The sequence below is a fragment of the Salvelinus namaycush genome, chromosome 18 (genome assembly GCF_016432855.1).
Source record: "Salvelinus namaycush isolate Seneca chromosome 18, SaNama_1.0, whole genome shotgun sequence".
Taxonomy (NCBI): Eukaryota; Metazoa; Chordata; class Actinopteri; order Salmoniformes; family Salmonidae; genus Salvelinus; species Salvelinus namaycush.
Genome location: NC_052324.1, coordinates 11,911,782 through 11,938,199, shown reverse-complemented (window position 1 = coordinate 11,938,199; position 26,418 = coordinate 11,911,782). Strand labels below are relative to the sequence as shown.

The 26,418-nt window shown below is 43.3% G+C and overlaps 1 protein-coding gene across 1 annotated transcript; it reads right to left on the bottom strand.

Annotated features, from left to right (window-relative positions):
* Positions 1-3,766: 3,766 nt before the first annotated feature.
* Positions 3,767-23,201, bottom strand: LOC120063086 (riboflavin kinase-like). The gene is made up of 4 exons (XM_039013224.1): positions 22,688-23,201; positions 12,503-12,654; positions 7,988-8,090; positions 3,767-7,880 (listed from the first exon to the last, which is right to left on the bottom strand). The coding sequence occupies exons 1-4, from the start codon at positions 22,767-22,769 to the stop codon at positions 7,729-7,731; spliced, it is 489 nt and encodes a 162-aa protein (XP_038869152.1). The 5' UTR covers positions 22,770-23,201; the 3' UTR covers positions 3,767-7,728.
* Between the last annotated feature and the right edge of the window lie 3,217 nt (positions 23,202-26,418).

The window sequence follows — 26,418 nt, the reverse complement described above, 5'->3', positions numbered from 1 at the left end:
CTGTGACCAGTCCCAGTACTACTGGTGTTAGCAGGGCTTTTACGTCTCAGGTAGGACCCATCATTCAGTTGATATTTCTACTCTGAATTTTGTCAGTGAATCAGTTGGTAGAAACACACACTTTATGCCATTGGTCATTAAACGAGTGTGTGCATCTCCAAACGGAGAGTGTGTAGAGCAGTGGAAGGGAGGACTTCTTTGTCGGTGAGGAGAGTCAGGAATGTGCCACTGTGTGTCGGACATGCGGCGGGCCAAACTACGACGACTGTGACTCATGCGAGGATGACTCACTCTGAAGGACGGAGAGTGTGTGAACTACCACTTCGCTTCCTGCCCTGTCGAGCGTTTCCTCGACAGCAAGGCCTCAACTGAACTTCATACTTACCTAACTAACACTTCATATAAGTTCAGGGGTCTGCAACTGGCAGCCCGCGGGCCAAATCCGGCCCAGGCACGAGGCGATGTGATGTGGCCAGCCAAGGTTGTCCAATCATTCCTTATTATTTAACTCATATTCTGCTCAGGTCGGGGTGAATGTGAGCAGGGTCACTCCAGTTGTAAGACATGCACAGGCTCTAGGAAGTATTAGTGAAACACCTGTGACAAGGGTAAGAGTTGAGTGCATGGGATTTAGTGTTCCTGATTGCTATGTCCTCATCGGTCCGCGGCGGGGTGTAATTGCCTGAGTTTGTTTATGTACTTTATCTGCGTTCTCCGACCTGCATTAGTACTTCTTAAGTCATCTTTACGGCAGTTTGATGGAGTGGTTGAAATGTGTATGTGAAGGTGAGGCGTGACAATTTGTTGAGAAAATAATAGACTTCATTGAGCTGCATGTCGTGCGTGGGCCGCCACAGTGTCCAGTGTGTGGTGTGTAAACCCAGGCTGGTCAAACAGGGACGCAACTGTGCTGAGACCTGTGGTGACAGGTCGAAGACACACACAAGAGACACACTCTCACAAACCAGTGGAGTCTGAAGGGCCAATCATCACTTATTAGTTATAGGCAAGTTCTAGCCTGGGTACCAGTATGTTTCTGCTTTTTTTGTGGAATAAGGAGTTGGCAAAAGAGCAGAAACAGACTGCCACCCAGGCTAGGCAAGTTCATAGTTTGTGACGAACCATAACAAGTTCTTTACTTATTTCCCTTTTTGTAAGTCACTTCAGCAACACCAACACCGGTACGTGTGACTTGTGTGACCCATCGTGTAGCGAGTGCAGGGGCAGTGGGGACCGCCTTAACTGCAGTGATGGGTACCTCTACCTGAAGCAGTCCGGCCGATGCCTCCAAACATACCCCACAAACTACTTCCCCAACATCCGAGCCAATACCTGCTGGAAGTGCCATCTCACCTGCAAGACTTGCAAAAGTAAAGGCCAATTCAAACTCACACTCAATCTGCATTGGTGTGAGACACAATCTTCTATCTGCTCATGTAGCAGAGATCAACTCTACCTTACCTGAGTTACCTGGCTGAATAACAATGTTGACAGCAAAGGGTTATGTCTCGTTGACAGCTTGGACTTTAACGTCACTATGCTGTAGTGATTGTAATATGAGAGGAGCACCATTGACTTCACAAAATGTACCATTAAAAACAGTGCCCCATATTGAATTGCTGTACTACTGACTGAAGTGGAATTGAGTGGAACCTTCTTAGTAAGGATTCAACAGTTGAGTTCCTCCCTCCATTCTCTTTTTGCAGATGAGGGAGCCCTGTTCTGTAAGTCGTGCTTCCAGGGCTTCGGGATTTTTGGAGGGATACGTGACTCTCCCTGTCTTGTAGGACTTTACAATTCTTCAGCCAAATGGGTAACTATCACCTCTCTCTCCAGTTCTGTGGGTAAAAATCATGAATTATATTACTGGGAAGATACAGTGTCCCAGTCTGAGCCTGTGTGTATGTGTGTGTGTTCCCAGGGCTCGGATCCACAGTGTGAGAATTGTGACCCATCCTGTCTGGACTGTAAGGGTGCTGGTCAGTGGAACTGCACTGTGTGCCCCGCCAGCCAGCTCCTAGTAGATGACGGCCGCTGCCTGTCCTGCAACAAGACGCGGCACGACGGCAGTCCCCTCCCCCGGGAGTGCTGTGACTGCTAGGCGTCACACAGAAAGCAAAGTGGGAATGTGAGTGGGTCCAGGGTGTCTGGGATGAATGATGGTGCTGATGTGAGCCATGACCAGCATTTCAAAGTATTTCATGGCTACAGATGTGAGTGCTACGGGGCGATATTCATTTAGACAGGTTACCTTGGCGTTCCTGGGCACAGGGACTATGGCAGTTGGCTTGAAACATAGGCATTACAGACAGGGAGAGGTTGAAAATGTCAGTGAAGACACTTTCCAGCTGATCACCCCATGCTCTGAGTATGTGTCCTGGTAACCCATCTTGCCCCCGAAGCCTTGTGAATGTTAACCTGTTTAAAGGTCTACATTAGCTGTGGAGAGCGAGATCACCCAGTAGTCCGGAACAGCTGATGCTCTCATGGTTCAGTTATGCCTCGAAGCATAGAATGTATTTAACTCACTGGGCAGCTCACTGCTGGGTTTCCCTTTGTAATCCCTGGTAATTGGCAAGCCTTGCCTCATCTGACCAGCGTCAGAGCCGGCGTAGTAGGATTCTATCTTAGTTCTGTATTGGTGCTTGTATTGATCCTCAATGTTATCAGATGAATCCCAGGACATATTCCCTTCTGTGCAAGCGAAACAGTCCCTATAGCTTAGCATCCGCTTCATCAAACTGGATGTGCATTTCCTTGTTTGCTTACAAACCTATACAGATTGTTGAGAGCGGTCTTAGTGCCAGCATGTGTTTGTGGTGTTTAATAGACGGCTACAAAAAATATAGAGGAAAACCCTTAGTAAATAGTATGGTCTGCAACTTGTCATGAGGTATTCTAACTCAGTGCAGTTCCACCTTGACACCGTCAACAAAACATCTATGCTTGTGTCGGCTAGCCCAAATTTGATCGAATCTAAGTCTAAGTCTAAGCCAAGCTGTATATTGCATACAATTGTGCTCTAGGCAACATGCTTTATATTTCAAGTTACAACCTTGCAAAATTATCAAAGCACTATACATTCTGTGATGATTACTCCCTGACCCCTAACCTCCCCACTGTGTCGTTCTTTGGGGTGAACTTTGTGTTCCGGGGCATCGAGGAGCTGCCAGAGGGACATCCCAAGCACTTCATCATGGCCCCCATGCTCCTGGTGTCAGCCCCGGGTTCTGCTGTGTTCCTGTTCCTCCGCAGCACCGGTTTACCCCAGACTAAGGCCAGTGGCTACAAGAAGCTGGGCACAATCCATTGAGATTTTTGTCAGTCATTAAATGTATATCTCTGAATTTACACATTATTCTGGGTATGGGGAATTTTGTGCACAACAGCATTAGTGAGCATTTCTCCTTTGCCAAGATGATCCATCCACCTGACAGGTGTGGCAAATCAAGATTCTGATTAAACAGCAGGCCCTTTTGTGGGGAAAAATTCATTCTGATTGGCTCCCCATTGGGTGGGCCTATGCCCTCCATTGGCTACACATCTGCCCAGTCATGTGAAATCTCATAGATTATGGCCTAATTTATTTATTTAAATTGACTGATTCTTATGTTAAATCTTTAAAATTAGATTTTTATTCAGTATGCTTGCAACAACCTCATTTCCTATGAAGCAGAAATGTTCTACTAGACACAACCTTAAAATCTATAATAGCACTGAAACCGGAGTGGGGTTGCGCAAGGAGTGGGAGAAAACTTGACAGATGCATCTTTGAACATGTTTAATAAGAATACAACGTCAGGCAGGATCATACAGCAGCAGGACAGAAGGATTATGAACGAGCCCAACACATACGACTGGTCCCTAAACACAGACCCAAGGTTAACTGGGAAAAGACAAAACAGTTACACTTGCTGCTTTAAAAAAAATCCAAAGCTATGACATGATGCTTCAATAACTACAGAATTCCATGATTTCTTACAACAGTCAAATGTATGCAATCACAGCTGAAAGGACTAGAAAATAACATTGTATTGGAGGTTGGGTAAATTCTTGGAAAGCATATCAATTATTTACAAGGATGTTTCTTATCCAGCTAAAGCACATTTTGGGAACAGGCCATTCTGCCATCCTACACTTAGTTTCTTTATAAAGGCAGAATACAAGTGAAAGAATAGTGGGAGAAAAAGCAGATGACCCTGGTTAATGACATTGGTCTGATTCTACTAAGCAAGGTCTCGACTGAGCTAGATGTTCCCCTTGTTTAATATGAGATAATGTTGGCTCAGGGTTGTGGTTTGGCGACAAACTGGAGAGCAAGCCTACTAGTATTACTAACAGATGCCTCTGAGTACAGTTGCCTAAGCCAACACTAGTGCCTAGTACTTGATCAAATATAAGCCATGTTGTTTTGACAGTTTAATGAGCACTTCTAGCTGCACTGATTTATAGAACATCTGACAGAGGACAAACACAACCAGACACAGCTGTAGTCCTACCAAAACCTGAAATCACGGGGAAACATTTCAATAGGGGTATGACCAGATGAAGAGCCACATAAATCAAAAACATATTAATAAACCAGCTCCTGACCTGATGAACACAACCCTGGCCTTCAGAGTAATACCATTGAAAAACAGAACACTGGAGCTGGGAGAAACAGAGAAACATTAGAATGGCCCTTGTTGAGTCATGTTCTCTTACACTATATTGTAGGTTTAACTAGTCAGTGGTGGCACCAAAAAATGTTTCACGATCATTGTGTAGTGTTGTCTGTAATAATACAATATTTCTTGGGGGGTGCTAGGCTCTCGAAGGGGCTTCAGCACATTCTTACCCCTCCCAGGAGGCACCCATGACTACACTACTAAGGTGATAGATTGCATTGCATGATAAGTGTACCAGGGGGGGGCCCAGGACCGAGTTTGGGAAACCCTGCGCAGGCTAATGACAGGGAAAGTCAGATAAGACAGACAATGAGCACACTGGGTTAATATTAACACAGATTCTGCTGTGTATAAGTTTGAGAAACCGTATGTATATGTTGGTCTATGTCCTTCTGTGGTACTAAGGTATAGTACTGCTAACCACTCAGGCATATAAGGTCTGGGGAACACAAAAATCCCTCGACAACTGGTGCCGAGTCCGTGTTCTAACTAAACAGTAACCATAAATTAACCAAGAGAAAACCTTTCCCTCTGGCCTTTTAAATGGTAGAGACCGATCCCCATCCCACATTGCATAGCTTTCAATACGTCATTGTTGAATACCATTTACTTATGCATATCAATTGCTTACCCCAGTACATTTTCTGGGTATGGGTGGAGGGGAATTTAAGGTATCCTGCAATAAAAAAAGGCCATGACGTATTTTTTAAAGGAACAAAGCTCAAAATCTGAAGAGGAACATGGGGGGTAGGGACAGGGAATATAGAATCGTATTCACAGATTTGGTCTACGTAAACATGAATATATTAATAACACCAGCCATATTGTTTCCTCTGCCAAAAGTATGGCAGAGGAACAGTGTCTCTCAAATACATTAAAATCTAGAATCACATGAGCTCACAATTCATTTTGAACAACTTATTATAAAGTGTTATGTATATGCTCGACACTGTCCACTTTGTCCTCTGACGAACACATGCCCACCACATCCATCTGCCTTGTTCATACTGGCAGTTTGAAGTGACTCAAATCCATTTTGTTTTTTGCATATCCGATTTGAAAAGTTTTTTTCCCCTGCAGTCTGAACAGCCCAAAAGCACAGGGAATCAGATATTTGAAGCCACATTTCAAACCTTCATAGTTGGTTTGAAATCAGCTACAAATCTGATTACGGGCCATGCGACTTGTCTGAACAGTCAAATCTGATGTACTTTCCCTCTTTTTTCTTTCTTTTTTTTAACACTTATTTGGTATGTCGTGTTGCTTGCCAACTACTCGGTTGGCGGTTTTGACAAGAACATGTAGCTAACTAGCTTAATGGTTTACAAACAAATTAGTAAATGTGCTAGAACACTAAAGAGCTACCTAGTTGACTGCTGGGGCTAGCCAAAAAGGACTTGTTTTGAAAGTTGGATCATCTTATCCTTTGAGCTTTTAAAAGTGTTCATGCACTGATTTTGAACATTCAAAGCAACTGGGAAATGTTCATGGCAGGCATTGGTGTCACCTCAGCTTGCTACACAACTCCTGAGTGGTAGGAAGCATGAGCACCAACACCAATCAGCCTACCCCACTGCTCACGCACCCGTTGTCATAGTAACAACTTGCGGAGCCATGTCAGCAAATGACTGCGGTCTGAACACACAAATCTGATTTGGTCACTTGTAACTTGCTGTTTGGACAGTCCGTACTCCAAAACAGATTTGAAAACAAAAACTGATTTGAGCACTAAGGCCTGCAGTGTGAACAAGGCTTCAGTCTTCTCGTATACCATCTCAGTGGAATGAGGGTCCAAACAAGGTTTAGTCAGTAAAAACAAAATTCTGGAAACAAAAAAAATGCGGGAACGTAGTTAAGTGGACCCATTAAAAAAAATTGACAGATCTTTAGCGTTAAATAAAATGGCCCTCATTGCTGGGGTGGGAGAATGCTGGATTTGACCAATGAGGAACTATACAAATTAAGAAAATCAGAAAACTGAAGCTGCATTCAAGCATGTCTTTAGCCAACCATGCAGTTTGTGTAGGTCAAATAAGAACATCAGTTTCTCAAATAAATAATGCGGATTAATTCAGTGCTGTGTATAATGCAACTATTTAGCCTAGATCAAATGCAAGATATTGAGGACTTCTCTGCTTCAAGGCAGACATTTTGAATACACCCGAATATGAAAAGGAGGAAAAACTAAGTGCAAAGCCATGAGACTGAACACCAATTCTAAATGATACAAAATTACCATTAATTTCAAAAGGACATTTTGTCACATACGCTGGATAGGTGCAGGGAACAGTGTTTACCAGGGACAGCCATATTAGTACAGCGTCCCTGGAGCAAGTGAGGGTTAAGTGCCTTGCTTAAGGGCACCAACAGATTGTTCACCTCATCTGCTCAGTTATTTGAACCAGCAGCTTTCAGTTACTTGACCAACGCTCAAACCACTAGGGTGCCACCTTTAGCAGTGGGTTTGGTGGCACAGGGCTCCTCTCAACACACATTCAATTCCTGGAGTTGCACATTACCAGGATCATGTCATTAGGCACCAAACTTGTCCAATTCTGAAGTGTATTTGGTTATGTGCCCTAATGAACACGACCGTAGTCTAATGTAGCTTCAGGTCGGATACAATAACTGTAGATTTGTTGTGAGGATAAAATCTGGCTGAGGATTGAAAAAGTAACATATTGGCAGTATATAATATATATATATATATATGAGAGAGAAAGAAAGAGAAAAAGAAAGAAAAAGAGAGCGTAAAAGAAAGAGAGAAAGAGCATAACAGACAGGAGAGCCCATTAGTTGTCAACCACCCAGTCATTCAAACTGCAATGGAAAACACCCAAAGCAGTGTTTGGAAAAATCACTTGACTCTTTTTGATGAAGTAATCGTGGCACTCCTTAACTTCAGTGGTTCATGTTTGCGCCACACTAAAATACAAGCAAGGCCTCTGCCGGCCAGGTCACTAGGCCTAGTGAAGAATTACATTTGGATGGATACTTGTGACACCGACTTCACCGAGTGATGAGCAATGCGAGAGTGAACAACGTGTTGCATGATCAGATGTCAATGGTCCTTCATGATCTTGTTGGACGACGTCATGGACGAGCTGGCAGAGGCTCTGAAGAAGTTGTCCTTTTTGAGTTTGAGGTGTTCTGGGAGGTCCAGCTCTCTTTTGGCCTCCTCAATGTCATTGTTGATCGCTGCTATAAGGGCATCTGCAAACACAGAGAAGGGGTGAGAATGTGTGGCCTTAAGTCTGAGGATGGCTGTGTGTGTACAAGGATGGAGGAGCGTGTGTGTGTACACCAGTACTCACTCTTACCAAGTGAGTCATAGCTCCTCTCTGGACGGATGTATCCCACCAGGACTACACTGAGGATCTGTCCATAGAAATCTTCTTTAAACGTGTGGATCACATGAGTCTCCTGTAATACACGTCAATCAATAAAATGTCAACACTCAACCACAAGACACAAACATGGGTAACACCTTATCCTAACCAGGGTGAAGTCTGGTTGATAGTGGTCGAGGGTCTAAAATTAAATAACCCACATTTCAAATCAAAGTGTATTAGTCACATGCGCTAGACTACAATAGGTGAAATGCTTACTTACAAGACCTTAAACCAACAATGTAGTTTAAAAAAATATAAAAAACAAATAAGAAATAGAAGTAGTAAGTAATTAAAGAGCAGCAGTAAAATAACAATAGAAAGACTATAGACAGGGGGGTACCGGTACAGAGTCAATGTGTGGGGACACCGGTTAGTTGAGGTAATATGTACATGTAGGTAGAGTTATTAAAGTGACTATGCATAGATCATAAACAGAGTAGCAGCAGTGTAAAAGAGGGGGGGCAATGCAAATAGTCTGGGTAGCCATTTGATCACATGTTCAGGAGTCTTACGGCTTGGGGATAGAAGCCGTTTAGAAGCCTCTTGGACCTAGACTTGGCGATCCGGTACCGCTTGCCGTGCAGTAGCAGAGAGAACAGTCTATGACTAGGGTGGCTGGAGTCTGACAATTTTTAGGGCCTTCCTCTGACACTGCCTTGTATAGAGGTCCTGCGTGGCAGGAAGCTTGGCCCCAGTGATGTACTGGGCCGTACGCACTACCCTCTGTAGTGCCTTGCGGTCGGAGGCCGAGCAGTTGCCATACCAGGCAGTGATGCAACCCCTCAGGATGCTCTCGATGGTGCAGCTGTATTCAAATACTGTTAGTATAACATGATCTGTTAGACACACTACAACAAAATGCACATAGCAACATTTCTCATTTGAGGAATTCTATGGACAAGCAACACCAATAAATAGACATTCAATAGCAGTTAAACATAAATCAATCAGTATGGCACCAAGACAATCAAATTAAAAACGGCGTCATCCACCATACACATTCAACAACAATCAGTCGCAACCTTTAAAACAAGGTACCCCCCCCCCCCCCCCCCATTTAAAAAAATTAATAAAAAATAAAACAGTTCAGACCTCTGGTAGTTAAGTCTTACTACATTGCAGGGCCTATGCTTCATACCTCAACGGAACTAAATGAACAAGCACAATCCTTGCGCTTGCCTTGAGTGCGCACGCGCTTTTGGAGAGGGAGTTCCAATGCTAGAGCGGCCCGTATTTAGTGCAGTGGTGGGCAACGGAAAGCAAGCTTTGCCAGATGATGTTTCTTCACGAGAGACTCCAAGGAAACCTTAGAATTTCCTTATACAGTGACTTCGGAAAGTATTCAAACCCCTTGACTTTATCCACATTTTGTTATGTTAGTCTTATTTTAAAATGTATTAGGGAAAGGGAAAGGTTGGCAGGTTAGATGACGCAGATAAGGTAGAGCTAGTCATAGGTCTGGGGCACAGCCTGCTGCTCCGTTACTGGGCGCCTTTCCCTTTTCCCTTGTGCTTGTGAATCCAGTTAGCCTCTATGACCTTGTGGGGATTTGCTGCTGCCTCACTCTTCAGGCGAGTGAGATGTGTGACTGGCTGACAGCGCGTCTACTCTGGGCCTACTTCCTGTATCTATATTCTCGTCAATGCACCACCTGTGCAGCAGCATTTGACAGGGGCTGCCCTCCGTTGTTGTTGTCTCACTTGACTGGTTATTAGATAAACACAGCAACAAAAGAAATGTCCTCTCACTTGTCAACTGCATTTATTTTCAGCAAACTTAACATGTGTAAATATTTGTATGAACATAAGATTCAACAACAGACAAACTGAACAAGTTCCACAGACATGTGACTAACAGAAATTGAATAATGTGTCCCTGAACAAAGGGGGGGGGGGGGTCAAAATCACAGTCAGTATCTGGTGTGGCCACCAGCTGCATTAAGTACTGCAGTGCATCTCCTCATGGACTGCACCAGATTTGCCAGTTCTTGCTGTGAGAGGTTACCCCATTCTTCCACCAAGGCACCTGCAAGTTCCCGGACATTTCTGGGGGGGAATGGCCCTAACCCTCACCCTCCGATCCAACAGGTCCCAGACGTGCTCAATGGGATTGAGATCCGGGCTCTTCGCTGGCCATGGCAGAACACTGACATTCCTGTCTTCCAGGAAATCAAGCACAGAACGAGCAGTATGGCTGGTGGCATTGTCATGCTGGAGGGTCATGTCAAGATGAGCCTGCAGAAAGGGTACCACATGAGGGAGGAGGTCTTCCCTGTAACGCACAGCGTTGAGATTGCCTGCAATGAGCTCAGTCCGATGATGCTGTGACACACCGCCCCAGACCATGACGGATCGTCTACCTCCAAATCGATCCCGCTCCAGAGTACAGGCCTCGGTGAAACGCTCATTACTTTGACGATAAGTGAGAATCCGACCATCACCCCTGGTGAGACAAAACCGCGACTCGTCAGTGAAGAGCCCATTTTGCCAGTCCTGTCTGGTCCAGCGACAGTGGGTTTGTGCCCATAGGCGATGTTGTTGCCGGTGATGTCTGGTGAGGACCTGCCTTACAACAGGCCTACAAGCCCCCAGTCCAGCCTCAGCCTATTGTGGACAGTCTGAGCACCGATGGAGGGATTGTGCATACCTGGTGTAACTCGGGCAGTTGTTGTTGCCATCCTGTACCTGTCCCACAGGTGTGATGTTCGGATGTACCGATCCTGTGCAGGTGTTGTTACACATGGTCTGCCACTGCGAGGACGATCAGCTGTCTGTCCTGTAGCGCCGTCTTAGGCGTCTCATAGTACGGACATTGCAATGTATTGCCCTGGCCACATCTGCAGTCCTCATGCCTCCTTGCAGCATGCCTAAGGCACGTTCACGCAGATGAGCAGGGACCCTGGTCATCTTTCTTTTGGTGTTTTTCCAGAGTCAGTATAAAGGCCTCTTTAGTGTCCTAAGTTTTCATAACTGTGACGTTAAATTGCCTGCCGTCTGTCTGTAAGCGGTTAGTGTCTTGTTCATTAATTGTTCATTGTACAAGCATGGGAAACAGTGTTTAAACCCTTTATAATGAAGATCTGTGAAGTTTTGGAATTATCTTTGAAAGACAGGGTCCTGTTTCTTTTTTTGCTGAATTTACAAGTACAGGGTAATGATAAAGGTATCTCGGCAGAGCCTCCAAAGTAACACACCCTTTTCATAATCAGGGTAAAGTCTGGTTGATAGTGGTCTAAAAAGGGGTGGTCTTGGGTTGAAAATGAAATAACCCTAGGCGTGTACTCATTCCCAATTCAAATACCTTTAGAATAACCTAACCCATTATCAGACACTACAACAAAATGAACACAGCAATAGACATTAAACATAAGCCAATCAGTATGGCACTAAGTCAATCAATAGACTTAGAGCTCACCCTAAACTACTTCGACACACGGTACTCACAATAGAAATTTCTCTGCCGCTTACTGAGTTGACTTGCTAGTATAAGGTTATCTTGCTTGGGTTAACTAGTTAGAAGCCAATATTCGCTAGTAGCGTCGCATCTTCATACAGGACCAAGAGGAAACTCTAGAATTGCTAGAGTCGCTATCTGGAGAAGGGGATGTGATGGTGTGGGGGCGCTTTGATGGTGACACTGATTTACTTGGAATTCAAGGCACAATTAACCTGTGTGGCTACCACAGCCATACGCCATCCCATCTGGTTTGCACTTAGTGGGACTATCATTTGTTTTTCAATAGGACAATGACCCAAAACACACCTCCAGGCTGTGTAAGGGCTTTTTGACCAAGGAGGAGAGCGGTAAAGTACTGCATCAGATGACCTTGCCTCCACAACCACCCAACCTCAACCCAAATGAGATGGTTAGGGATGAGTTGGACCGCAGAGTGAAGGAAAAACAGCCAACAAGTGCTCAGCATGTGGGAACTCCTTCAAGACTGTTGGAAAAGCTTTCCTCGTGAAGCTGGCAGAGAGAATGCCAAGAGATTGCAAAGCTGTCATCAAGGCAAAGGGTGGCTACTTTGAAGAATCTAAAATATATTTGGATTTGTTTAAAACTTGTTTGCTTACTACATGATTCGAAATGTGTTATTTCATAGTTTATGTCTTCACTATTATTGTACAAATGTAGAAAATAGTAAAAGAAAAACCCTTGCATGAGTACCTGTGTCTAAACTTGACTGGTACTGTAAATAAATAAATAAATATATTCTAAACTTAAGTTCACAAAAATACAATTTGTTCTGCAATTTTGAGAGTCCAATAAGGTGTGGAGACCAACATTTTTTTTTTTTTTTTTTTTTTTTTTAATTCATTTTTCAAACTTATTTTAGAAGAAATAGGGAATTATTTACGAAGTGCAGGGGTGCCAATATATTTGCCGCAACTATATTGGCCTATATACTTTTATAACCTATATGGGTGGGCGAGCTGGACTTGCCATGGATTTCTTGGCGTTGTTGTAGTAAGGGTTACAGCCGATGCTCATCACCATCTTGTGGATGTCCCCGGTGCCCACGCACGCCCAGCCATAGTAGATTCCTGTGCTGATGTCGCCAGGCAGGAGCTCCACCACAGAGTCTGTGAAGTTGGCTGATCAGAAGAGACATTAAAATGACATTACGTTACAGGGCTTGACATACATTTTTTCAGCCACTTGTCCTTCAGATACGTATGACTTTTTTTTTTACTTGTCCAAAAGCTGTAAAAGCTTGTGTCCCCCCCCCCAAAAAAACAAAGTCAGTAACACCATGAGCCAAAATGGTGACTTAAAATTTGTGAAGTACATAGGGGGATGTGAAATTATTTTCTGTACTTGCCTATAGACGATGTTATTGCCCCCCTAGCGGCCATCCCAAAAAAGGTTAACAAACATTTTTTTTTTTTTTAAGGGTGCTATGCATTTTGCTCGCATGCTACCGGTGGGATGAGAAGAAGCATGACTGACAATATATATTTTGTGAAGCCAAATCTTTTCGATTAGCTTATTCTACGAGAGGGATGTATAGTAACCTAGGCCCATCTGTGTGTCTGTGCCGAAGCGCGCAGATGGTGCAAATGACACAGTCAACCAGCCTCGCTGTGAGTCTTGTGATGGATTAATTACCATGGGCTGCAGAGCAACTCCTCCCGATTTATTAGGCCTAGGTTAACGTATGTGTTGTAGGTAAGTTGCACATCGCTAGTGTAACCGATGTGAAATGGCTAGCAGCCTTTCAGTCGGTGACGTCACTTGCTCTGAAACCTTGAAGTAGTGGTTCCCCTTGCTCTGCAAGGGCCACGGCTTTTGTGGAGCGATGGGTAACGATGCTTCGTGGGTGACTGTTGTTGATGTGTGTAGAGGGTCCCTGGTTCGCGCCCGAGTCAGGGCGAGGGGACGGACGCAAAGTTAAACTGTTACACTAGTATATTATGGAAATTGGCCTAGGTCTATCTAGCATGCATTAAATGACGTAATAGTCCAAGCCATAGTCATACCTTATATGACAAGACACAGGAGGGTCCGCTATAAAAATAGAGAATCAGAGCTATTGGCCCAGATCATCCGACAAAAAACATTTTCTGACCAGATATTTTGCGGTGCTTGGTGAGAGACTCTTAGCGCCGTCTACACTGTTCTCTTGCTTTATTGAAATGGCCTATTCCTATTTTATATCCTATTTACTCAATGTCCACCACTGCCCTGCCTGATCGGAGTAATTGTTTGATAGCGTTTTTTTTTTTTTTTTTTTTTTTAACTTGACAACTGAAATCTAAATTCTGGTTGCCCGACAAATGTATTCTTTTACTTGCCCGGACAAGCCTTAATGTCGAGCCCTCCGTTAATCAATAGTATGAGTCTGCAGTGAGTGCCCATTTGATCACCAACCCACTCATTACACCACAATAAAATGACTAACAAAGTCGTGACATGCAAGTCAACCTGTACTTGAAAAGTATTTCCATAGCTTTGCTTGTTGGTCTGAAAAGGTTGACTTCACTGGTAGTAGTCCTGACTAAGTCGCCTTCTTGACTTAGTAGTCTCATTCCATCAAACGCATTTCTGCCGGACCTTGTAAAAGACGCTTATATTATATGTTGGATCCCTTGAAGCTTCCTTGAATGACATTGAAAACGAAACAATTTATTCAGACCAGTGTTTAAGTACTCGAGTCTAGCACATGATTTTCATGACTTGTGAGTCGCCTTCTCGACCACTGGTTGCCAGAACTTGCTTGGACTGGATAGGCTATGATAAGCAGACTATTAGCAGCACTAGATGCATAGTGCAGCGAGGGGTCTGGTCTGTTCTGCAGTGGTAAGGACACGCCACACAGCCTACATCAATGAGTGTGGGTAGACAGGCAGAGATTCTCTGGCTCCGATCATACTAATCGCGCAGGCAACTTCTGCTTGCCTGTAACTAATCAGTCACCCGCCTTCTCGTTAGCTACCCTTAAGCCTGGTTCAGAAACAAGCGGTTTCACAAAATTTAAAATGATAGCATGGAGTTTAATAGTAAAACAACTGTCTCACTATGTTTGTCTCTCTCCTCGAGTATAGAAAAGTAGGCCATCGTTGAATTTGTCAGTGACAGTGTTCAGCCAGGAGTTGATTGGCAGTAGGAAGAACATCTTACGCTTCGAACACACCGACTGCGTCATTGCATCAATGCAGCGTAACATTTTGCGCAGCTAGGCAACTATACTGATGCAGGTACCTTTTGCAGATGCTTACATGCGGTTGGACACATGGAGAGAATCATTTTCGCAGTATCCTCAAAACCTGTCTTTTTGACACAACTGCTGACAGCTACAGGGACAAACACAAAAAATGCTGCTTGGAGACAAGTGTCCACGATAGTAGGATTGCCAGGTCAGTTTAGTAGTGAGCTTGTGCTAGATGTGGCTAGTTAGCGTTAGCTAGCCTAGCCAATGAGGTGTGTGTGTGAAAGAAAGTCAAATAAATTATGCTAGTTACTACGCCTGATAACTTTACCAAATAATCATGTTTGAAAGAGTGTGAGTGTGTATGCTAGATAAATAGTAATAGAAATGGTAGATACTACTGTACCCTTGATAATTTGGTCAGATAACCGTGTGTGTGTGTGTGTGTGTGTGTGTGTACAGTAGGTGACATGTCCATGATAGCTATCAAATAACTATAGTTATGCTAGGTAATGGTTTGGCTTATCATGTTCATGTCTATGTAGGAAGAAGTGCAGAGGACTCAGGGACAGGTATCAGAGAGAGAGAGAAGGGCAGAGAAAGAGAAGAAGAGGTCTGGGTCAGCAGCTTCAGGCCAGCAGCCTTGGTGCTTCTGCCACATTCATTCTTTTCTGGATCCATTTATTGTGCCTAGGGCAACGAGTGGCAATTTGACAGCCAGGCCCTCTACTACGTCATCCACAAGTGTTGTCGCCATCGGTGCATCAAGACCCTCAACGTCACCTACAAGTGCGACCATCGCCTCCATCGGTGCAGCGAGACCCTCTACAACGTCTACATCATCCACGAGTATGAACACCACCGGTGCAGCCATGGAAGATGAAATGGAGGAAGCACCTCTGGATCTAGGACCACCTGAGATTATTATGAACCTCACGGAAGTGACCACTGAGGACCTCGTTGAACAGGATGTGGCCGTGGAGAGAAACAGAGTCACACCAGGCGTCATCGGAGGTACCAGCCGCCAGATCCACTCAACTAATTTCAGCAGAGGCTCCTCCAAGCCGCCGAGAGGGATGCAGCCCAACCTGATGCTCACAGGAAGGAGGATGAAGAGACCCTCTTTGCCATGAGCCTGGTGCCAACCCTGAAGAGGCTGCCTCAGCAAAGAAAAGCAGCAGTCAAGGTTAAAATGTATCAGCTGCTTTTCGAAACCGAGTTCAAGGGTACGTTTGTTTTTCTCCACATCACAGGTAGTGTCATAAGTGTGCGACAGTGAAGTAAAGTAGGTCATTTTTACAGTATAGTCATGTAGGTTAATTGGTATTTCAGATCAAAGTATTAATAGGAGGCAAATGTATAACTGTTGTTTCTGGGTTAGAAAATATCCTAAAACAACAGTTTGCTGTCTAAATATTTGCCTGTCATATTCATCTTTTGATCTGAAATACAAATTCCATGAGTAAACAGCAAGTATTACCAACATTACCACACTGTTCCTATATTTATGCTACTAACTACACAAGCAGTATTTAGTTAACATCTCACCTTTTATGGTGTCATATTATGTTAAGCTTGTGTGTTGTTTTTCTCTTTCCTTCCAGAGATGGAGTCCATTTAGCCGACCAGCTCACAGGAAGAGGACAGGAAGAGGAGAGGAAGGACAGGAAGAGGAGTTGTCTGGGTGTTTTCACCTCCCTCATTGTACCTTTCTTTTCACACACACACACACACACACGTCAGTTCCGTTTAAATTCAAATTCATAAAGTCATTTGTTTATAAAGTCTTAGGATAGCATTCATTATTAGTGTTACATAGATTTCTGAATTGACAGAATTGAAACTCATACACCGGAGAATCCACAGATGCTCTTGTTGGTCTCTTACGAGACTAAGGTGAATATATTTCTTTCATTTAAAACCACTTGAAAACCAGGGTGTTGAAACTGTTTGTGAAGTTGGTCCATGACGTCCAGGGGCCAGTTGTTTGTTTAGCTGTGTTATGGCTACACATTATTTCATTTTTTAGAGACAGAGACACATACACCTCTTCTCTACTCCTCTCTGTCCCTCAGATCTCCAGTGCCCTGCCCTCTCTCTCTTTATGGGCATGTCTGAAGTTCCCCTACTATGTCTAAGCTTTATGAGTAGTCCCTGTATCGGTCTGCAGTTGTGCCAAAAATACATGCTCTTGTTCTTACAGGCTACACATTCATTATTATATATATATATATATATATAATTTTTTTTCTCCCACACACACACACCTTTCAATAGTTCTATATATTTTTTTATATATATATATATATATATATATTTTTATAAACACACATACCTGTCACGTTCTTTCCTGTACTTGAATACTTATTAATAAACTGCCTATGAAAACATAATTTAACATCTCATTTAGACTTAATCTGCTTATTTCCTCCCTACACTTTTGCAGATCTAAGACGAGATGAAAGTAAAAACACATTCTCTTCCTAATTAGTTTTTCCCACCTGTATTTTGTCAGGCCAGTGAACATGGTGGTAAACTGTACTATTTGTATGGAACCTAGGTTACCCTTTCCCTTTGTTATCATACTAACTAAATGTATGTCTTATAACCTTAATTAGTACTCCCGCTCACCTGATGTACCATGCCAGGTGTGTATAATACTGACGTTAATGGGAGAGGGAAGGGTTAAGGTGTGGTATTTACTCCCGAATTTCACTTAAATATAACTTCCAAATGAAGAGACAATGATACATAAAGTAATCTGGGGGAAAAATTCAACTTTATGGACAACAGTGGATGGTTCTTAAAATAACCTTTGTGTTAGGGGGCTCTTAAAAGAGCAGTTACACTCCACACTGCCATGGGACTTCACCTGCTGGTGATGAGAAGTAGGTGGTCAGCTTCTCCCTCACCTAGAGTGCCTGTCTGGGGGCGTTGTTGGCACCTGCCCTGGTGACATCAGGTAGGTAACCATTTGGCGTGCCCATCTCCATCCGGAGCGGCTCCTGGAATGACCTCCGCAGGTAGTTGTGGAGAACACATGTGGCCTTCACGCAGGCATCAACATTTGCGGGGCTGAGACCAAGCACTCTCCAATACATTCTCCACCGGGCTGCCAGAATCCCAAAGACGCATTCAACAACTAACCTTACCCTGGACAATCATTTGTTAAAGATCCTTACAGGCTTTGGCAATGGCAGCTGGCGTCCAGCGTAGGGCCTCATGAGGTTGGGTCTTAAAGGGAAGGCCTTGTCGCCGACGTGGGGAACAGGTCCCAGGTCTTCAGCTCCAGGGAGTGATGCAGGTGGTGGAATCTCCAGGGTGCCATCCTGAAGTGCCTGGCCGAAGGCAGAGTCCCGGAGGGTCCCGCCATCACTTCCCTTGCCGTAAGGACCAACATCGACAACACGGAAACAGATGGCATCTACTACAGCCAAGAGTACAACTGAATATGTACCCATGTAGTTGTAGAATTGCGAACCTGAGCACGGTGGAGCCTGGATTACTACACGTTTCCCGTCAATGGAGCCAAGACAGTTGGGGAAATTCCACCTCTCCAGGAACTAGGCAGCGATGGCCCTCCAGTCTTCCTCCTTGGGGACAGGCATGTATTCACCAACCAGACAATCCCAAATGGCTTGTGCCACAGAGGGGACAATGCCTGCCACCGTGGACCGTCCAACTCGGAAGCTGAAGCCAATGGTCCCGTAGGAATCCCCTGTCGCCAAGAATCTGAAATATAATTCTAAATAATTATCAATATTGTGTGTAACTTGAATTCCACCCACATATTATATATACACACACACACTCATATAGCTACCTCATTACAGTTTATTATGCTCTACTAATTATATTGTAATACTCAACCATCATTAACAATGCTTTGAAACAGTACAATGAAACAGTCTATGACTATCAATAAACTGTAGCCCAGGCCAACTCTACTCTTAGAAGGAATGGTACTATCTAGCTAAAGGGCTCTCTAGTTAATAGTCCCTATTTGATACCAGATGTACTTTTACAGAATGTTCATTAGGACTATAACTTTTCCCAAAGTGTGTTTATAATCCTTTTTTAATTATGCAATGTTACCAAGAAAAGAAAGTTGAGGTGCCTTCTGCCCTGATGAAGGTAGGCTAGTCTTCTCCAGGACCCATTGTTATTCAAGACAGTTACAGTCATTCATTACATTCTTATTGGACTCACATACACTCTTAGAGAAAAAGGTTCCAAAAGTGTCCTTCTGCTTTCCCCATAGGATAACCATTTTTGGTTCCAGGTATAACCCTTTGGGGAAAATGTTATACATGGAACCCAATAGGGTTCTACCTGGAACCAAAAAGGGATCTCTTATGGGGACAACCGGAGAACCCTTTTAAGTAGCTAGGTTGCACATAAAAACAATGTATTAATCAATTATGGTATCAAAGGCTTTAAAAATGTACTAGAATGTAGCTTACCGGAGACAAATCGCCAGGCGTTCTACTGGGCTGATGGACTCCCGGTAGTTGGTATCCATCCGGGCGATCCTGGCTCCAACCATCTGGAGCAGGTGATCGAACTGGCTTCGGTCCAGACGAAAGTAACTTCGGAATTCCTCTACAAACATTCGAAGCGCTTGAATGAGACGGTAGAACTCCCCTGCCTGCTTTCGGGACATTAACCATCTCTGGAACCACACAGACCTGCGCTTTCGGCGGGGCTGGTCCCGGCCCAACAGCGCGATCAAGACCACCTTCCTCAACGTTGGTCTCATTGTTGAAAGAGCCTACTCTGCTATCTTGACTATTTATTATTGCATTTCGCGCCAAAACTGCATTTGAGGGAAATATATTATAGGCTCTCACAATTCATTTGTGGATGTCATCAAATAATTAATATACTTGGCAAATAAATGAATACTTTTTTAAAAAGAATTCTCCAGTCAAACTGTTTTTATTATGTAATCCCACATTTTTTTTACTGGATATGTGTGCAACAAAAATTCAACATTCACATTTTGCTACTTTCTGTCAAGTCTACGCATACAATTTGATGCATACGTTTGATAACAGAACGCACTGCAACTGCCTCTGCAACACAATGCTGCAAGGCAAGCGCAGCGTTCCATTGGAAATGAATGTACTTCTGGTGTATCGAAACGCAATGACCCAGTCGGTGTGTTCGAAGCAATAGCTTCAAGTGGTTTTGCATCCTATGTCATACAGGTGCTAAAAATATACTATTGTGTCCATGAGAACCAGGGCTATCACTCAATAGAAGCCATTGCAATCTATGGTCTCCACAGAACATCTCATTCCAAACTCATGGGTATTAATATGGAGTTGGTCCCCCCTTTGCTGCTATAAGAGCTTCCACTCTTCTGGGAAGGCTTTCCACTAGATGATGGAACATTGCTGCAGACTTGTTTCCATTCCACCACAAGAGCGTTAGTGAGGTCGGGCACCGATGGCCTGGCTCGCAGTCGGCGTTCCAATTCATCTCAAAGGTGTCCGATGGGGTTGACGTCAGGGCTCTGTGTAGGCCAGTCAAGTTCATCCACACCGATTGACAAACCATTTATATATGGACCTCACTTTGTTTTGTCATGCATTGTCTTGATGAAACAGGAAAGGGCCTTCCCCAAACTGTTACCACAAAGTTGGAAGCACAGAATCGTACAGAATGTCATTTTATGCTGTAGCGTTAAGATTTCCCTTCACTGGAACTAATGGGCCTAGCCAGAACAATGAAAAAAAGACAATTATTCCTCCACCAAACTTTACAGTTAGCACTATGCATTGGGGCAGGTACTGTTCTCCTAGAATCCGCCAAAACCAGATTCGTCCATCGGACTGCCAGATGGTGAAGCGCGATTCATCACTCCAGAGAATGCGTTGCCACTGCTTCAGAGTCTAACGGCGGTGAGCTTTACACCACTACAGCCGACGCTTGTCTTCAGAAACAGGTCTCGGCCATGGAAAACCATTTCATGACGCTCCCGACAAACAGTTCTTGTGCTGACGTTGCTTCCAGAAGCAGTTTGGAACTCGGTAGTGAGTGTTGTAACCGAGGACAGGCAATTTTTACACGCTACCCGCTTCAGCGGTCCCGTTCTGTGAGCTTGTGTGGCTTATCACTTCGCAGCTGAGCCGTTGTTGCCCCTAGACGTTTCCACTTCACAATAACAGCACTTACTGTTGACTGAGGCAGCTCTAGCAGGGCAGAAATTTGACTGACTTGTTGTAAAGATGGCATCCTATGACGGTGCCATGTTGAAAGTCACTTAGCTCTTCAGTACGGCCATTCTACTGCCAATGTCTGTCTATGGAGATTGCGCGGCTGTGTGCAAGATTTTATGCACCTGTTGAAATAGCAGAATCCCCTAATTTGAAGGGGTGTCCTCATCCTCTTGGTCATGTAGTGTACCTTTGACATGTCAAATGTTTCAGGCAAGTCCACTAGCTAGCTAGTAAAATAGTTCAACTTGGCTAGGTAAGATAACTTATCTAGTTCGTTCATTAAGTGATAATGCCCCAGAAGCCGGTGTTTGGAGGATATATTGGCACGTTTGCCATGGCTTCTCGGGAATTATCCCTTTTATAATACGGGTTAACAACATATTCAAATATGGTTGACATATTTTCATCAAAAGCTATATTTTATTCATATAATTTCATCCTTCCACAATATATAGTCCGGACACAAATATAGGGTTGCTACCCAAGGCGACTGGTTGTTCGTTCGGTTGTCGGTTCGGTTGACAGAGATGCGACCCAGTCATTCAGTCTTTGTTTTTCCATTGCCATACTGTCTGGCAACGTTCTTAACCCTTGCTTGCTAGCTATACACTACAGTAGTAGCTGTATTTGTTTAAACTGTTTTCTAGTGACATTTAACAATGGAGGCACGATTTCGCCAGGCATAGAAAAAGTGCTCTCTCGTTAGGACACTGTTCAGAGGAGCTAGCTAACAACACGGCTAACACAAACTGAAGCTGGAAAGACTGCAAACCAGCTACACTTAGTTTAACATTTATGGACATTTTGTATATATATATCCATAAAAATGAACTGATTCGTGATGTCGACTGACTGAGAAACGCAGCCTGACTCGCTCGTCCCGACCCCTACATGTTCATTACTATGGGACAGTTGGAGACCGAATTTGAATATTGAAACAATGTTGCAAATGTCGGAGAGACAGACAGTAAAGTTTATACAAATCGAAGCCGTTAAACTAAATGCTAGTCTAAAAGAAATGTGAGAATGTCTAGATGCTTTCTATAGTGGAGACCAAGTTTTTACTTCCCTGCCTGGGTCGATAATCCAGGCTGTATCACAACCGGCCGTGATTGGGAGTCCCATAGGGCGGCGCACAATTGGCCCAGCGTCGTCTGGGTTTGGCTGGTGTAGGCGTCATTGTTAATAAGTAACTTAGTTCTTTACACACTTGCCTAGTTAAATAAAAGGTTAAATTAAATAAATATAAAAAAATAAAAGGACAGTGGATTGCGCAGTCAGATAGAACAGAGTAAATAAGCATTTTAACGTCATAGATTTAGCCAGTGGTCATTTGTGGAATAGACACCGGCTGGAACGCGCTTTTAACCAATCAGCATTCAGGATTAGACCCACCCGTTGTATACCTGTAGTTAGTTAACTGTTTCGCGCATGGATTTGTCTTACTGTTTGCCCTTTTAAATTATTTTCAGTCATAGCAAAGAGCCAGCTAAAATACTAAATTAACTAGCTAGCTAAAGTGCTAGCGCGATACAAGGCCTATATAATCTCTAACTAGCTGCCAACAGCAGTAACGTTAGTTATTACATTTACATTTAAGTCATTTAGCAGACGCTCTTATCCAGAGCGACTTACAAATTGGTGTAATCTAAGCAGTGAAGTCAAATCATAATTATCAAATCACATGCCGGTGAAGCATAACGTTAACACAATCAAACATATTTAGATGATACCGTTAGCTACGTTTAACATTACCTGTGAGAATCCCTAGTTCTTTGCTTCCTCGCCCGAATCCTCGAACGACTTCCCCCCGGCAGAAATACGGAAGATTCTTCATGTCTGCTCTTTTCCAACTGGAGACGACTTTCAAACGTTAGCTAAATTGTTAGCGAGTTGTGTAGTTAGCTACCTAGTCAAGCCTACAGTCTCTAAAAAGCGTGCTGTAACGTTAGCTAACTCGATACACACTGGTGAGGATGACCTCGAAACGAAAGACAACTAGCTAACTAACCACTGACAACCGTAGGAAGAGATTCTTCCCACGCAATTCCAACAAGGACCACAGTTCGTATTTTAATGCTTATTGAACGGCGAAAATTACAGAACAATTCATTTAGCTAAACTAGCTAGGTAACGTTAGTTTGAGATGCTTTGGTCAAGTACCTAGCTAATTTGGGCTATTTCAATTTGTAATTGAGGTCGACGCTGCTCGGTGTTTTTCTAATTTAGCCTACGTGAATGAAGTCGACGATGCTCAGTGGTTTGCTGCAATCTGGTGTCAGAGCATATCGTATTATTTTGTACGTACTTGTTGGTCGGGTTTATCAGCAGTGGGCGTCCAACGTTTTGGTGCATTACCGCCACCTACTGTAATGGAGTGTGGGTCAGAGACAGGGAGAAACTAAACCTACCTGCCAGCCCTGTTGCCATAGTGTTAATATCTACTCAATATATTCGTTAAAATCATTTCCTGTAGCCCCTTCTCCCTTATACTAGATCTCAGCCTCTCTTGTACTATAAGGGATTTGCTTCAATTCAAATCTGGTATCAGGACAAAATGTGATTCAGAGTCACCGAATATACTTTAAGTATTTTTATTAAACTTAAGCGATAAATGGTAAATGCAATTTTCGTATATACGGGTTCACTGTAACACCTCGCGGGGTAGAACAGGGAACTGGCAGTCTGTTGGCCTATCACAGTAGAGGCTGAGCGTGGTTTAATCTTTGCTCAGCCTATCGCCGGCGCTCAGACTGGTCCCAGCCTCTTGGCGCTCCTTGGTGTCCGGCGCTGTTGCTGTGTAGATTACGCTCCCACACACTGGAGACTGAGGTCAGACAGATCTGTAACATTGTTTGAGCCACTTGCACCTGCATAGAAAGCACACTGTTCTCGCTCAAGGCTAACCACAGCTTCTCCGCACACCATCTGGGGCACAATGTTACTTTCAGCACACACACACAGACACCCAGGCGCCCAGGCTAACAGTTGCTAATATTATATCACATGTGATATAGCATTGGGTTATAGGGCAATAAACACAAATCCTAACAGTACGCTGTGATACTACCCACACTGTAGCAATACATGCTCCTCGGTCTCTGTTTCCTGGCAATAATCACACTTTCCTATCACATTTAAAGTCTTATTCAAGCGGCTTTGTCCCACCCTTAATCTTGTAAAATAGCCTACTCTCTTCTATCCCTTCCTGCCACCCTCCCCTCCCCTCTGTATTTAAATAAATGCCTGCCCTTAGTATCGCAATTCTACTGTATGTAAATCCGAGACACTCCATTTATGTTATGTTTCATATGGTATGTATTAATGTCCACCACTAATTTCGTTTATGTTACAATTCTTAATATACATTACAAATTTGCAAAACATACAATATGCTACTAATTTGCAAAATATACAATATGTTTTACGAATTTGCGAAACGTATAGTATGTTACAAATTATAGCTAGGTCACTAACATTAGTTAGTTGGCTAACGTTAGCTATGGGTTAAGGTTAGAGTTAAGTAACCATCTGTCTATGTAATCATACCAAACATAACATATCAAACTAATGTCGAGGTCCGGAATTACGTTTACTATGCTACGTCTAGTCTATGAGACCAGGCTATTTATTTAGGCTAGCTTCTAGCCATAGCCCTTGCACTGGAGAGCTGTGTGTTACCACAGCCAAAGTTAGCGTTTTGGTCTTACTTTAAGGTTAGGGTTGTACATAAGGTTAGCAGTGTGGTTAGGTTTAAAATCACAATTTAAGAAGATCAATTGTAGATATAGGCGGGATTGGGGGGGGGGGTGATTGGGTCAGATGAGCTTCCTCCAGAGATGCCTTCAGCAATAGGTCGCCCACTGTTTTGACTGGGGGCCATCTCTCCAGCCTCTGAGTGGTGGTGGACCCCCACCTGTTTTTCAGCCCTCAGCCTTTTTTCTATTGGCTATAATGGAGGTCAAATTTGAACATGTCCAGTAAACACAAATGTGGATACTTGGATAAAAAAGGGCTCAAACCGCTTACTTCGCCCCAGTGGCGTGAGCAATATTAATGAATGTGTATGCAGAATATGAGTATATATTTAAGAAAAAAGCAATACAGCAGCAAAAGAACGCGAGCTGTAATTGCAGAAAATTGCTGACCGAGTCAATGCTTGAGTATTAACTGAAAATAAGTTTTCTCGAGTGTTATACGTGTGTGTGTGTGTAGGTGCAACCCAACAGGCACAAAATGTACTTGGCAGCAACTGAAGATGAAATATAAAAATTTACTTCAAACAGAAGGTATAATTTAATTACAAGCAATTGTGATGTTTAGCCTACCCTACCTAATTAAACAGCATTCAGTGGCTACATTCAACATGTGATATATTTAAATAGTTAGTGAAATTTTCTAAGCAAAGAAAAATGACTTTCAGCCATCCCAACACTGCCAGTATTTCATATTGTCTATTTTAAAGTAACACATAAATGCCTTTATACATCCTGTTTCTATCTGCGTTCCATTGATGAGGGCTTTTTATCTCCTCATGCACGTGCTTTACTCAGGGTTAACTTAACTCAGAGTTGATTGAACTAATTGTTATCACCTGTTCTGAAACCGAGAACTCTGAGTTTGACAGCTCAGAGTTAGTCATCCCAGAGTTCAGTTTTCAACTCAGAGAGTTTGTTAAACCTGCTTTCTGAAACAAGGCTCAGGTGAAAGCTATGATCCCTTATTGATGTCACTTGTTAAATCCACTTCAAGCGGTGTAGGGGAGGAGACAGGTTAAATAAGGATTTTTAAGCCTTGAAACATGGATTGTTTATGTGTGTCATTCAGAGGGTGAATGGGCAACACAAAATATTGAAGTGCCTTTGAACGGGGTATGGTAGTAGGTGCCAGGCGCACCGGTTTGTGTCAAGAACTGTAATGCTTCTGTGTTTTTCACGCTCAACAGTTTTCTGTGTGAACACCAAGTTATTTTAGAAGAAATACTGAATCATACAAGGGTGCCAATCTATTTGATCGCAACTGTAATTTCTAATTTGTGTAACTGTAAAAAATAAAGTATATTATATTTGACAAATTGCTTCATTGTTGAATATGTTGTGAACCAGACCTTTAGATGTAGTTAGGTACTGTATGTGTTTAGTTCACAGCAGAACAAAATAAAGATTATCCCTTTAAACAATTTCTCAACTGGTTGGTAGAGCATGTTTTGACAGTGAATTTAGAAATTAATATGAACAAAAATATACACAAACTTGATTGGTCAACTTCCCCAGGCCTCCTGCATCAATTTACATCATTTGTATCCTTTTGGGTTGCTGCAGTTCAGTGTTATGGCTCTCTTATGCCCACTCAGAGAGCTGTAAGAAAACTCAAAACCTGTCACCAAAGGAGATATGGGATATGACTTGGTCATGGATAAATATTGCACAATTCCTGTTAGCAGAGACCTTGAAGAGTAGGTGGGAGTGGTAGTAAAGTAAAATGTT

What these genes read in the sequence shown, in the direction of transcription:
- LOC120063086 (XM_039013224.1), bottom strand. Translation starts at nt 22,769, where the DNA reads ATGAAGAATCTTCCGTATTTCTGCCGGGGGGAAGTCGTTCGAGGATTC. An exon ending in ACAACGCCAAGAAATCCATG is followed by an intron (nt 8,091 to 12,502) that starts GCAAGTCCAGCT and finishes CGTGTATTACAG; the next exon opens with GAGACTCATGTGATCCACAC. An exon ending in GAGGAGCTATGACTCACTTG is followed by an intron (nt 7,881 to 7,987) that starts GTAAGAGTGAGT and finishes CTGTGTTTGCAG; the next exon opens with ATGCCCTTATAGCAGCGATC.